Below are 15,671 nucleotides of genomic sequence, written 5' to 3'. Positions count from 1 at the left end.
GGAGAGGAAAAAAAATTGTCGAAATAAAAAAAAAAGGAAAATTTGAACGAACCTTTGTTAGTGGGTACGACATCCGGATTTCTGTCATCAGCATCATAGAGGTCCTCAGAGCTTGGCACTGTGGCTTTTTTAAGAGGCAGATCGCCCGGTCTTTGAGCTCGTCTCTCGCTTCTGACTTTGAGGGCAGCCAATATCGTCACAGTGACCAACAGAAGCGCGGTCACAACCCCAATGAGTATTCCCAGTAATGGTGTTATCTCAAAGGGCACAGGTGTGCCTGTGAACAAAACGCGTACTGCTCTCGTGCAATAACTTCTTTTTATAATCGTATAAACAATTATTTTCTTTATTTTTCATTTATAACAGGACCGAAAGTTCTTTCTTAAAAAAATACAGTGAGAAAAAAAATATATTTCAAATTAAACATAATAATTTTGATTCAATACATAATAATAGTAAAACAATAATTTTATATTTTATTCAATAAAAATTACGTTTAATTCAATTATAAAATATTACTAGCAACAATTCGCGAGCTGGCTAACTTCTTACTACCTTTTTTTAAAAATAAAATTAGCAATTATAAAAATAATAGAATTTAAAAATTTTCTAATTTAAATTTTTGTTGAAAACACTAAAAAGATTCAATTTTCGAGAAATAACAAATAATTGCAGAAATTCAATTATTTAAAAAAAAAATCAAATTCTTCCTATAAAATTCAACAATGTTCAAAATTTGAAAAAAATTCTTGTAAAAATCCCAATTATCTTTAAAAATAACAAAATTCTTCTGCAAAGTTCAATTATTTTCATAAATGTCAAAAAAATTCTTGTTCTAATTTCAATTATTTTCAAAAATAAAATGCATTTTTCTAATTTCAATGATTTTCAATATCTACTATTTTAATAAATTTTTTCAAAAGAATTCAATTATTTAAAACAAAATTTTAATAAAATTGTATGCAAACATTTAATTATTTTCATAAATAATAAAAATTTTACAGAAATTCAATTATTTTTATAAATAAAAAATAATACAAATTTTTTAAAGGAATTCAATTATTTTCATAAAAAATAATTTAAAATTCTAAAAAATAATAATTGAATTAAAATGATGAAAATAATTTTAATGAAGTTACAGTAACATTAAATTCTTATAATATAAAATAATAATTTTATCTCTCGGTCATCTTTAATTATTAGAAAACATGAAGAAATCGATCACTCCGAGTCTTCGACTCGGAGCAATCGGTATCTTCATGTTTTATAACAATATTTTTATAAGTTGTTTAATTTAAGAAAAGTTTGAATTTGAAATTTTTAAATGTCTTAATTCCTGTGGAAAATCCTGTTCCAAAAATAAGATTAAAAATAGGAATTGTGCAAATATTTTTCTTCTTTTTCTAAAACAGAATAATAATTTTGTTAAAAAAATTGTGATTCATAAACAAAAATAAATCAAAATAAATAAATTTTCTATTTCTTAATCACAGTTGTTTACCAATTTTCTAAATTTGTTTAGAAGTAAAGAACAAAAATCTGCGTAATTTTAATTTGACAATACATAATATTTAACAAAATTTTAGTCTTTCAATGAAAAGAAGTGAAAAAAATTCTGATGATTTCTATTTGTCATTACAATTTTGAAATAATTATAAAATAAAAATTTTCTTATTATATAAAATTATTATATAAATATTATATAAAATTATTATATAAATATTATATATAAATTATTATATGAATATTATATAAAATTATTATGTAAATGTTATATGAAATTATTATATAAAAATATAATACTACCACTTTTTTATTATTTCTATTTTATCTTATCGTGAATTCAAGTCGATTTGGACAAATTTTCCGAACCGGAATTTATGATTAGAATTTTTTAATCGGTAATTTCCGGAGGAGACAAAAAGTTGAATGAATAATTGAATTGATATTTAATTTGTACTTTATAAGTTAGTAATCGAGATTTTCCCTGTCAATGTGTTCACTTTTTGTGTTATCAAGATTTTCAGAGTTGTTTCGTTTGAGTGGTAATTAATATAAAATATTACTGAACGGAATATTCAATCGGAAATTTAATGTTCGCAGTTGCTAATTAGAATTGTACCTGTCTGGACGCGTTTATTTCTCGGAAATGAAAGATTTGTTCTTTTTAAACATGTTTCTATTTTTTATTTATTTTTTCGTAGTTTCTTTTATATTTTTACTTTTATTTTTATATTTTCTTATTATAATTTTTTTTTCATTTTAAAAAAAATAATTTTTTTGTACTACTTAATAGTAAATTTTGGTCTGACTTTTCTTTTAACATATTTTTAGTCCGATAGGAATATTAATTGAAGAAGCAGTAGTATAGGAGAATTTTAGTCAGACAGGTTAATTTAAATTACAGTAATTTTAGTGTAAGTTGTAAAATTTTATTTACGTCAGACAATATTTTTTTAAATTATATAATACTTTTTTAATTCTTTTAACTTTAATTATTTTTTAGACTAAAACATAATTTGAATAGGTAGTTTTAGCAAAAAGAAAGTTAAAAAGTAGAAAAATTATTTTTTTCAGTAGGAAAACTCTGTTATTTACAGACAAAACGTTTGAGATTGTTTTATTTTTTATTAAGTAGTAAAAGTCGGGTTTGGTCAGACAATTGGTATTTTTATATTTCAAATTCAGAAATGAGTAGTAAAAGTTTGTAATAGTCAGACAAAACGTTTGATTCTTTTTTTGTCTTTAAATAAGTAGTAAAAATCGGGTTTGGTCAGACAATTCGTATTTTTACATTTCTAATTATGAAATCAGTAGTAAATGTGCTGTTTCGTCAGACAACATTTTTCACTTAATTTTAATACTTTTTTCATACATTTAACTTTATTATTTCTAGGACAAAAAATTTTAATATTTTAAGTCTGCGAGATAGTTAAATTCTAAAATAATTTATTTTTTCAGTAGTAAAAGTTTGTTATAGTCAGACAATACGTTTTCTTCTTTTTTTATGATCAATTAAGTAGTAAAAATCGGTTATGCTCAGACAGTTGGTGATTTAATTTTATCAGACAAGATTTGCTTTTAATTTCAATACTTTTATCTTTAGTATTTCTAGGACAAAAAAATAATTTTTATATTTTCGGTTAGAGAAAACATTAAGTTGTAGAATAATTTAATTTTCCAGTAGTAAACGATTGTTATAGTCAGACAATACGTTTTCTTCTTTTTTATTATCAATTAAGTAGTAAAAATCTGTTTTCGGTCGGACAGTTGAGAATTGATACTTTTTTATTTACGAAATCAGTAGTAAACGTACAGTTGCGTCAGACAATATTTTTCTTTTAATTTTATTACTTTTGACTTTAGTGTTTTTGGGGACAAACAAATAATTTTAATATTTTAAGTCAGGGAAAAAGTTAAATTGTAAAATAACATTTTTTTCAGTAGTAAAAGTTTGTTATAATCAGACAAAACGTTTTCTACTTTTAATTATTAAAAAAATTTTTATTTCTTTTCTGTTTTGAAACCTTTGTCTTTTATTCTTAAAAATGAAAAAAATTAATTTAGCAGATAATATGAATATATTTTTTTCAAAGTTTTTCGTTTCTTTACCGAGTGTAACTGTAGTCTCTTGCTGGTAATTTTCATGGAAGGATTTAGAAATCTCGTCGTCGTCGTCGTCTGTTAGTGATTCATAAAGGGAATTGAGGGTAAAAGAGGGAAGCATGCAAACGAATGGACTCAGTAGCAGGGCGGCACTTTTATAAATAAGACCCTCGCTAATAGCATTTAATGAATATCGAGTTTCAAAAGGACATTAAATTCAGAATGTCTTTTAACTCTCGCTCTCTCTCTCTCTCTTTCTCTTTCTCTCCCTCCCCCTTCCCTATCTCTCTCACCTTCCATTTCTATTTATATATAATACATTCGTAACGTAAATATGCAAGTTACAATCTACTTTGAAACGATGAGAATCTAAAAATAAAAAAAAATGGAGAAAAGAGTAAAATTCACTCGACTTACAATCCAATTCGAGAATCTCTTTTCCATTACTGAAGTATCGAATACCTGCGACAGTTTAAAGTGCAAAATGTAGTAAGACATTTGACGATTCAATTCTCTAGAAAAGACTCTCTTTGTACCCCCTTTCTCTCTCTCTCTCTTTCTGTCAAGAAAGTTTATATTGTTTTTAGACTTAAAGTTTAAATAAAAATTTCATGCTTTATTTTATTTCAAACTTTGTTTTATTTCGTCTGGAATTACTAATTTTCTTTTTTTTTCTCTCTTTTCTCTCTTTCTCTTTCTCTCTTCCTTCATTACTCTCTTCTTCTCTCTTAAAAATAAACTTTTCGCCAGATCCTTTTTCTTTGTTTATGGTTCGTTAATTCGTATGAATTCACACGTAAAGTTTACATTTTTCCAATTAAATTATTTTTTGAGGTAGAATGAAATCATTCATATTCAGCATTCAATAACCGGGATTTTGATTTCACGGTAAACTTGAATTATTACAGAAAGAAAAATTTCACTTCGACTGATTGGATTTTATCCGACCACATATATACTAAATCTTTTTCTCTTTAGTTTCAATCAAAGTTTTTTCTTTTCAAAGAAAGTCCTTCCTTTAACTTGGCCTTGTAAAGAAAACAAAAGAAAAAAAAGAACAACATCAAAGAAAGCAGTGTTTAATTGAAAGTAGTTTCTTAATTTGTGTTTATGAGATTTTTTTTTATTTCACTTGAAAAAGGCGGAAAATATTTATTAAAATTGAATATTTTCAAACGTTGTAATATTTTTTAAAAGTCGATTTAACCTAAAGAAAAAAAAACTAAACAGGAAAAAATTAAAATATGAACAAAAAGAAAAAAAAAGAAATATGAAAAAAAAACTAAAGAAAAGACAAGAAGCGGTTGATAGTAAATATAAAAAGTATAATATAAATGAAAAAAAAAATATAAAACAGGAAAAAATACCAAAAAAGAAATAAATACAAAAAAGGAATAAATTTTTTAGCGTAAAAAATTTCAAATTTTTTTTCGTTGTCCTAATTGATTTTTAAAAAATAAAAATATTATTTCGTGAGAAAAATGGAGAGTGTAGGCGAGGAAAGGAAAACAAATGCAAAAAAAAAAAAAAAAAAAAAATGTTAGAAATAGGAGGCGGAAAATTGGATTAAATTTTTTTTCTACAGCGAATAAAGTGAGGATTTTTAGGCTGATACTCTGGCTTCTCGATGATGAAAGGACTAAAAGCAATTTCACTTGTAAATTTGTCGATACGCTTCGTCTGATACAATACACGTCAATGAATAGGATTAGGATTTCTATCGGTCCATTTAGTTCATTTTATCTTTATTCCCATATATAATTAAGTGTTATTACGAATCTCTGTATTTATCTCTAAATCTATCAAATTTCGTTATTTAATATTTAATTTAGATAAAAAAGGCAATATTTTTATTGTTATTTAATTTGTTATTTAATTTTTTATATACTTTTCATTTACTTTTATATTTATTTTTTATATTTATTTTATTATTTACTTTATTTACTTTTTATATTCTATTTGGAAATTTGAAGTGAAAATTAATTGAAAAGAAACACTTTTCGAATTTTTATGGGTATTAGTAGTAAAAGATTATTTTAGTCAGACGAATATTTTTTATAATTTTAATACTTTTTAAAATACTTTTAACTTCCATATATGTAAGACTGAGAAATTAAAAAATAATTTTAATATTTTTAGTCAAAGAGAAAGTTAAAGAGTATAGAAATTAATGTTTTCAGTAGTAAAAGTTTGTTATAGTCAGACAAAACGTTTCATAGTTTTTTAGTTTTTATTAAGTAGTAAACATCGTGTTTGGTCAGACAAATCGTATTTTTACTTTTTTAATTATGAAATCAGTAGTTAAAGTGCAGTTGCTTTGGACAAAATTTTTTTTTTATTTTTAATACTATTTTTTTATACTTCTAACTATAATATTTTTAAGACTCAAAAAATAGTTTTAATATTTTTAGTCAGGGAGTAAGTTAAGTAGTAGAGTAATTAAGTTTGTTGGCAGTAAAAGTTTGTAACAGTCAGACAAAACGTTTTCTACTTTTTTATAATCAATTAAGTAGTAAAAATCTGCTTCGGTCAGACAGTTAATAATTTAAATTTATTTAATTATATAATCAGTAGTAAAAGTGCATTTACGTCAGACAAGATTTTTTTTTTAATTTTAATACTTTCTGTGATAGTTTCAACTCTAATATTTTTAGGGGCCGTTCAAAAAATACGTAACGCTTTAGGGGGGAGGGGGGTCAAGCTATTTGTTACGGTCAGCAGAAAAAATGGCGCTAATGTATACAACATTGCGTTATATGGGGGGAAGGGGGGGTCCAAATTTCCGAAAAATAGCGTTACGTATTTTTTGAACGGCCCCTTAAGACTACAAACAATTTAAATATTTTTAGTCAAAAAGAAAGTTAATAAGTAAAGTAATAATACAGTTAATATTTTCAGTAGTAAAAGTTTGTTATAGTCAGGCAAAATTTTTTATACTTTTTCATTTTTATTTAAGTAGAGAAGATTGGGATTATATTTATATTATTTTTTTAAAGTAAGTAGAAGAAATTATTTTCAGTCAGACAATAGTTATTGAAACCATTTCAGTTAGACAAAAATATTAAAAAAAGAAGAAGAAAATAAATATTTTTCCTGAATCAGTAGTAAAAGTGAGTTTTAGTCAGACAAAACGATTTATTATTTCCCTTGTATTCTTAAAAATATTTTGCCAATTTTTTCTTACTCAGTTTTTTGTTTTTTACAATTTTGACTTTTCTAACTTCAAAAATTAAATTTTTAATTCTTTAATTATGGTAAATTACGAATTTAAAAAATAATACATAAATTCTTGATTAATTATTGATTGGCACTTTATGATATAATGATGATTGTTATCTAAATTCTTTTTTTAAATATTTAGTTATTAAAGCTTATTATTTGTTTAATTATTGTTTATGTTAATTTTTTATTCATTAAATCGTAGATTTCGAAAGGGGCTTAACTTTAAAAAACCGGTAGAGTCATTTTTAATTAACAATAAATTGGTAGTGAAATTTATTCAAATAAATTTATTTAAAGAAACTTTAATCGAATTCTGATGGGTATTAGTAGTAGAAGATGATTTTAGTCAGACAACATTATTTATAATATTTATAATATTGTTTATAATATTTATAATATTATTTTAATATGAGTCATTCCATTATATTTCGACTAAAGTCGTTGCTGACTAATTTTAAAAAATTATAATATTTTGCAGGAATGATGTTAAAGATATTAGGATCACCGAACAAAAAGAATTTTTTAAATATTTTTTATATTTATTGTAAAATAAGCATCTAAAGTATATGAAGTCGTAAAAACTGTCACATTTTCATCTATTAGAAAATATTAAAGAAAACACATAATTTACTATAAAAATGTAAAAAAGTTATAAGAATTTATTAAGAAAGAATTGTTTTATTATTATAAATTGATAGAAACAATTATTAATAAGAAATATTAAATAAAAAAGGATTTTTAAGTTCACCTGCCAAATAACCTAATTTTGCAAATTTCATTCACTAAATGTGAGAAAGAGAAATCATTAAATTAAATAAAACCTTATGAAATATAAAGTACCTGTGATTAACTTTTAGTTTTTCTTATCACTTTCTTCCTTTTTTCTTCATAAATGTTAAAAAATAAGCAATTAAAACTGGCACTTTGCTTATTTTCACGATTTTAAAATGCAAATAACTTCAGCCCAGAAAAATGAAAAATTACGAAAATTGGGCAATAATTATTTGATCACTAGATACACTCACTGGAAAAAGATTTTCTTTGGTCCCGAAGCTATTTTCCGAATTCATTAACTTTAAACTTTTTACTATTTTTATCAGGTTAATACATGTGTTTTTTAAAGGACGAAGTTAGCTCTTCTTGTTTAATCGTTTTGAACCAACTTCAGTTTTAAAAAAATCACATGTATTAACCTGATAGAAATAGTGAAAAGTTTAAAATTAATTATTTCGGAAAATAGCTTCGGGACCAAAGAAAATCTTTTTCCAGTGAGTGTATTTAGTGATCAAATAATTATTGTCCAATTTTCGTAATTTTTCATTTTTCTGGGCAGAAGTTATTTGCATTTTAAAATCGTGAAAATAAGCAAAGTGCCAGTTTTAATTGCTTATTTTTTAACATTTATGAAGAAAAAAGGAAGAAAGTGATAAGAAAAACTAAAAGTTAATCACAGGTTCTTTATATTTCATAAGGTTTTATTCAATTTAATGATTTCTCTTTCTCACATTTAGTGAATGAAATTTGCAAAATTAGGTTATTTGGCAGGTGAACTTTAAAATCCTTTTTTATTTAATATTTCTTATTAATAATTGTTTCTATCAATTTATAATAATAAAACAATTCATTCTTAATAAATTCTTATAACTTTTTTACATTTTTATAGTAAATTATGTGTTTTCTTTAATATTTTCTAATAGATGAAAATGTGACAGTTTTTACGACTTCATATACTTTAGATGCTTATTTTACAATAAATATAAAAAATATTTAAAAAATTCTTTTTGTTCGGTGATCCTAATATCTTTAACATCATTCCTGCAAAATATTATAATTTTTTAAAATTAGTCAGCAACGACTTTAGTCGAAATATAATGGAATGACTCTATTTAAATACTCGTCAGTCGTTTTAAATAATTTAATTTAAGATATTTTATGTAAGAAAGAAATTAACTCGGTCCTGTATATATATAAAGAAATTTTAAAAGATATTCTATAAATAAAATCAAGAAACATCACATACCAGTTTGTTTTTCGGCAACTTTGAGTGTAAAACCCTCGAGTAATGTTGATTCACTTCGTCCCTTGCCATTCATTGCGTATAGAACCATTTTCAAAACTTTTCCCGGCTCTAAACCCTTTACAGTAAGTGTGGCATTCTCTCTTGATGTGACGTTTGCTTGAAGTGCACCAGTTTGTTGATCGTACACCTCCAAAACGAAGCTTTGTTCTTGACCGCCATTAAAACCGGCGATACATTCAACAGAGAGGGAAACTGTTGTTTGATTCGTCAATGTGCAGTTATGTGGAGCGTCAGGCTTTCCTGTAATTAATTTACCCAAAATCTCACCTTACTTTCCGCATTGTCTCTCTCTCTCTCTTATTTGGTTACACATTTCACAAAGGGAATGGAGAAAATCAATTTGAATTCATCAATTCAATTTAAATTGAATTAGAAATTCATTTGATTAGATTTTTTTTTGCTCAAATAATCGAATTGAATATAATAATTTTACTTGAATAAAAAAATGGTGTCAAATCAATATAGTATAGGAATATATATATTATGAAGCATATGCCAGAGAAAATGAGGGCAGAACCCAAATAAAATATACATGAGTGCAATAACAATCAGACAAGCTCGCCACAATAATGACTGCAATATTTGTAGCTGTTACTCGATAACCAGTTGTTATAAACGATTTTATTATTCCCCATAAAAGATAAAGCCAACATAAAATATGAAAACTGAAGGCTTGATTTCAATACATTTGGAAAACGTATGCAAGCCAACGATGGACTTTTCCATTTGTCTCAAATTTATGGTCCAGAGAAATTGTTCGTTAAAATATTTCTATATGATTTTGTGCAAAATATTCGTAAAGTGGAGAAAAAAAAATGGAAATAAATAATGAATGATAATAATTCTTTTTTTTTTTAACGTACCAACGGGGATAATGTGAAAGACGCATGCTGTTTTTTGTTGTCCTTTTGTATTGCTCGCCCAACAGAAAACGGTTCCGTAATCCATTTCATTAACGGGCCTGTAAGTGAGGACACTTTGGGAATGACGAGTTGAATTTTGATAGCGAGCTTGTGGCACGTCGACCATTTCTTCGGTATTGTTGAATGTCCAACGGAAATTATTGGGCGGTGGGTATGCCTCTACTTTACAAATGACCTTTGCGTCTTCATGTCGTGCGACGCCGTACACCCATTGTTGTCCTGGCACGCAAATTGGCTTATCTGTAAGAGGAAAAAAGTTTTTTTTTTGTTATTTTAGTCTGACTTGTTGATTTAGACAAGTGGAATTTTAGGGTAAGTAGTAAAGGTAAAATTGCGTCAGACAATATTTTTTTCTTGGTAATTATAATTCTTGGTATTTTTAATGAACGGTACTTTTAATCGCAGGTATTATTAAGTAATTTTAATAAAAGGTAGGTACTTTTAATCAGAAAGAAAATTAAAAAGTAGAATAACTTATTTTACCAATAGTACAAGTCTGTTGGGTGTCTACTATTTTTGGTCAAAAAAATTCTCTGTTATTTCCCGGCATTGTCCTAATTTTCCCCTGTTTTTTTTCTCATCAAATTTAAATTTATTTGATTTCGAACATAAATAAATCTACAAATGGCTTTAAAAATTTTTATTAAAGTTTTTATGAATAATTAAACTCTTTTGACAAGTTTTTTTTAATTTTTTGAAAATAATGTTTTCTTAATAATTTTAATCAAAAATTTGGAAAATAATTGAATTGAACAAAGAATGTTTTCAATTTTTTAAAATAATCTTGTCTGTTCATAATTATAATGAAAAATTTGATTAATTCAATTTGTTTAAAATTTATTGATACTAATTGAATTTCAGCAAAGAATTTTACTATTTATAAAAGTAATTGAATCCTTCCAAAGAATGTTATTATTTATAAAAATAATTAAATGTTTGAGTAGAATTTTATAGAAATTTATGAAAATAATTGAATTCTTGTGAAGAATTCTTTTGAAAAATAATATTCAAAAGAATTCAGTAAATCTGAAGAATTTTGCTATTTATGGAAATAATTCAATTCTTGAGAAGAATTTTTTTTACAATTTCTAGAAATAATTGAATTCTTTCGACGAATTTTAATAAAATTCTTAAAAATAATTGCATATTTCGAGGAATTTGATTAAAATTGTATTAAAAATAATTGAAATTCTGCAATGAGTTTTACTATTTATGAAAATAACTGAATATATTGCGAATAACTTTTAAAAAATAAAATTATAATTACGGTGACTAACTTCCCTTGATTATTTTCGAAAAATTTAAATAAAATTCTTTAAAAGAATTTTATTATTTTTAATAGAATGTAAAGAAATTACAATTATTTCAAAAATTTTCAATTATTTGATTATAAAAATTCACTTATCTTGAAATGACAGAATTAAAAAATTTCAAAAATCTTATTTTTCAGAATTTTCAAAAAAACTTTGCAAAAATTCAATTTTTATTAAAAAATTTTAAATGTGTTTTCTTTAAAATTAACTAATAAAAATTTTAATTAAAAATTTTTAATCTTCGCACTAAGAAACATGAATACGTTAGAATGTGACTCTTTATAAAATCCAATTATTTATCAATTATAAAATTAAAATACTGGGAAAATTCGATTTGTTAAAAAGTTTTTAATAAAATTCTTTAACAAATTTAATTGTTTTCAGTTGAATTTCACAAAATTTCTAATAATTCGATAATTTTAAAAAAAATTTATTTACATACTATATTTAAGTCAGTGACTGATTTTTTACTATCAAATTAATTATTTTTAACTAATTCAAATTTAGAGTATAAATATCTATAAAAATTGAAGCAAAAAGGGATTTTTTAAAAACAAATTAAAATAATAAACGTTTTATGCTTTTTTGTACTTAATTAAGAAGTAAATATCGGTTCCAGACAGAGCAATATTGAATTTAACTTTGCTAATTATGAAATCAGTAGTAAAAGTCCAGTTGCGTCAGACAAAATTTTTCATTTAATTTTAATACTTTCTGAGATATTTTCAAAATTAATATTTTTCAGACTAAAAAATTATTTTTAGAGGTAATTTTATACAAAAAGATGAGTAAAAAGTAGAGTAATTAATTTTTTCAGTAGTAAAAGTTTGTTATAGTCAGACAAAACGTTTAACAGTTTTTTAATTTTAATTAAGTAGTAAATATCGAGTTTGGTCAGAAAATTAGTATTTTTACACTTTTAATTATAAAATAAGTAGTAAAAGTGCAGTTGAGTCAGACAACATTTTTCTTTGAATATTAATACGTTTTTAATGCTTTTAACTACAATATTTTTAAGACTAAAAAATAATTTTAATATTTTTAGTCAGAGAGTAAGTTAAATAGTGATTTAAATAGTAGAGTAATTAAGTTTGTTAGTAGTAAAAACTTGTTATAGTCAGACAAAACGTTTTCTACTTTTTATAATGAATTAAGTAGTAAAAATCGGGTTTGGTCAGACAATTAATATTTTTACATTTCTAATTATGAAACCAGTAGTAAAAGTGCAGTTGTGTCAGACATTCTTCTTTTAATTTTAATACTTTTTTAAATACTTTTAACTGTTATATTTTTAACACTAAAAAAATTCTGAGAGAATAACTATTTTAGAAAAATCTTTTTAAATTTCCATGTGATTTTTAATCAAGCTGATTGGTAGACGGGAAAGAAATTACAAAATGAATTTTCGTAACAAAAAAAAGCGACTGTATAAAATAATACGGAAAAAAAATAAATATACATAGCAACAACAAGGGAAGGAAAATCTGATGCAGATTCATTGAAAGTGTAATTGTACTCGCATTGTTCCTTCTTTCTCTGCTCATTTTCCTCATGTGCAAACAGACGTTGCAATTGTGGTACGAGTAACAAAAGGGCTAATTTTTACAGCGGCAAAGAAATGAGTAAAAAAAAAGTTGACAAAAAAAAAAGAAAAGTTGACAGAGAGAAAGAGAAAGAGAGAAAAAAATAGAGACCGAAGGAAAGACTTGTCGAACAAATGTATACAGAGAGTCGAAAAAAAAGTGTGCGAGAGTTTACTAGAATTTATATTAAAAAAAAAGAGGAGATGAACCTTGGTCATTTTAAATCGTAACGGATCGATTATTTTCTCTCTCTCTCTCTCTTTGCTAATAATTTTATTTTTCAAATAGTTTCAAAAGTTGAACGAAAAAAAAAATTCTCTAATTCTATTTCCGAAACCAAAATCGGCTTTTCGTTCGAAACACGTATATTATTTTATTAACTCTTGATATTTAAGTTGATAAAGAGTTGAATTATGCTCTCGATGTAATTATTAGTTTCATGGAAAATGTTTTTCCATCACTCGCCTTTAGTTATTAACAGTGATTAAAACTTGGAAAAGCAGAAACTCGTTTTAACGAAAAGTTCATTTTACATTGGCTGTTCACTTGAATAGTTTATATTTTTTTTTTGCAAGAAGTTTTTACACGCGATATATATCATACTCTGTTATTATAATAGAACTCATTACAATATATATTGTAATAAAGGTGCAATATAACACAGGGCTATTATAATAATGAGAAAAAAAAATTTCATTTTTATATTTAAACATTTTTTGTTAATCAACATTAAGAAAATTATACTATCAAGCAATATTTGTCCGTTAATTGTAAATATAAATAGTTCTACATGTAAGAACTTCAAATACAAAGAATAATTTTCTTAATAAATAATTTTTAAATACTAAAATTGAAATATAATTAAAATAATTTTTAAAAAATTCTATCATCAGAATATACACTCGGAAGGGAGGAATTTACATTTATCTTTTAAAAATTAGAACCTTATTTAATTATAAATTAATTTTCCTTCTTTTTTTAATTAATAGAAGAAAGCATAAAGTATTGAATGAATATGTATTTGGACTTACACATTATTTTGATCTCGATACTCTGACTGTAGCCATCGCCCTCGACATTGCTGGCCACGCAGGAATAGTTTCCGGTTTGAGAACGATTTACGTGTCTCAATACAAGATTGTACTGTTGAACAATGACTCCATTTTTCACGTCATTCTGTATCACGTTGCCCTGAAATAATAGAAAAAATTTCATAATAGGTAATTAAATTATTAAGGAAAAGTCAGTAGTATCAATGTGGTTGCGTCAGACACAATATTAATTTTAACAGTAGATGAGTATTTTTATTATGATGAAAAGTGTAGAATTTAGTGAAATTTTTTCAATCAGTAGTAAAAGAGAATTTCAGTCAGCAATTTTGATTTAAACAACTATAATTTTATTGTAAGTAGTAAAAGTATGTTTGCGTCAGACACTATTTTTCTTGGTAATTTTAATTAGGTCACTTTAATTAATTGTACTTTAAATTCAGTAATTTTAATAAAAAGTTCTTTTAATTAGAAGAAAAGTTCAGAAGTAGAGTAACTTATGAAAAGAGTAACTTATGTTTCTAGTAGAAAAAGTTTGTTATTGTCAGACAAATGTTTTATACTTTCTTTGTCGACTAATTAAAATTACTAAAAAAATCATTTTAATGTTTATTTTTAAACAGAAATAAAGTTAAAAAAGTAGAGAAATCAATTTTTTCAGTAGTAAAAGTTTATTATAGTCAGACAAAAACGTTGTATAATTTTAATTTTTAAATAAGTAATAAACATTAGAATTTTGTAAGACAAATAAGTTTTTAACTTTTCTAATTATGAAATCAGTAGTAAAAGTGCAGTTGTGTCAGACATTTCTTTTAAATTTTATATTTTTTTACATACTTTTAACTTTAATATTTTTCAGACTAAAAAATAATTTTAAAAGGTATTTTTATTACAGAAAAAAAGTTAAAAAGTAGGTAAATTATTTTTTTCAGTAGGAAAAGTCTGTTATCTCCAGACAAAACTTTTGACATTGTTTTTTTTTTTAATTAAGTAGTACAAATCGGGTTTGGTCAGACAAATTGTATTTTTACATTTTAAATTCAGAAATCAGTAGTAAAAGATTGTAATAGTCAGACAAAACGTTTGTTCCTTTTTATTTTTAAATAAGTAGTAAAAATCGTGTTCGGTCAGACAATATGTATTTTTACATTTCTAATTATTAAATCAGTAGTAAATGTGCTGTTGTGTCAGACATTTTTCTCTTAATTTTCACATTTTTTACAAACTTTTAAATTTAATATTTTTTAGACTACAAAATTATTTTAATTGCTATTTTTAGAAATAAGAAAGTTAAAGAGTAGGGAAAATAATTTTTTTAGTAGTAAAAATTTGTTATAGTCAGGCAATAAGTGTTCTACTTTTTTATAATCAATTAAGTAGTAAAAATCGGTTATGCTCAGACAGTGGGTGATTTAATCTTATTTAATTAAGAAATCAGTAGGAAAAGTGAATTTACGTCAGACAAAATTTTCCTTTAGGTTCAATACTTTTATCTTTAGTATCTTTAGAACAAAAAAATAATTTTAATATTTTCGTTCAGAGAAATCATTAAATTGTAGAATAATTTTTTTTCAGTAGTAAAAGTCTGTTATAGTCAGACAAAACGTTTTCTACTTTTAATTATCAAAAAAAAAAATTTCTTTCTTTTCTGTTTTGAAACCTTTTTCTTTTATTCTTAAAAATGAAAAAAGTAATTTAGCAGATAATATGAATATATTTTTTTGCAAAAGTTTTTCGTTTCTTTGGCGAGTATAACTAATACTTTCTTTAATATTTTTAAGACTAAAAAATAATTTTACTATTTTTAGTCAAAGAGAAAGATAAAAAGTAGAGTAATTAATTTTTTTCAGTAGTAAAAGTTTGTTATAGTCAGACAAAATGTGTCGTACATTTTA

At 24.3% G+C, this 15,671-nt stretch overlaps 1 protein-coding gene across 4 annotated transcripts in view; it reads right to left on the bottom strand.

Annotated features, from left to right (window-relative positions):
* The window catches only part of LOC122511627 (nephrin), a 411,680-nt gene that overhangs the window by 12,458 nt on the left and 383,551 nt on the right, over positions 1–15,671 (bottom strand). For 3 of the 4 annotated variants that reach the window (XM_043627001.1, XM_043626999.1, XM_043627002.1), the window contains 4 exons: positions 13,759–13,918; positions 9,772–10,071; positions 8,849–9,148; positions 53–295 (listed from right to left, as the gene is read on the bottom strand). In XM_043627001.1, coding sequence (XP_043482936.1) covers positions 53–295; positions 8,849–9,148; positions 9,772–10,071; positions 13,759–13,918 — 1,003 coding nt within the window. The remainder of the gene's footprint in view (positions 1–52; positions 296–8,848; positions 9,149–9,771; positions 10,072–13,758; positions 13,919–15,671) is intronic. The other variant, XM_043627000.1, reaches the window with a different exon arrangement.

This window comes from Leptopilina heterotoma, unplaced genomic scaffold, assembly GCF_015476425.1.
Source record: "Leptopilina heterotoma isolate Lh14 unplaced genomic scaffold, ASM1547642v1 Lhet_88, whole genome shotgun sequence".
Classification (NCBI taxonomy): domain Eukaryota; kingdom Metazoa; phylum Arthropoda; class Insecta; order Hymenoptera; family Figitidae; genus Leptopilina; species Leptopilina heterotoma.
This window is presented reverse-complemented; position numbering and strand designations above follow the sequence as displayed.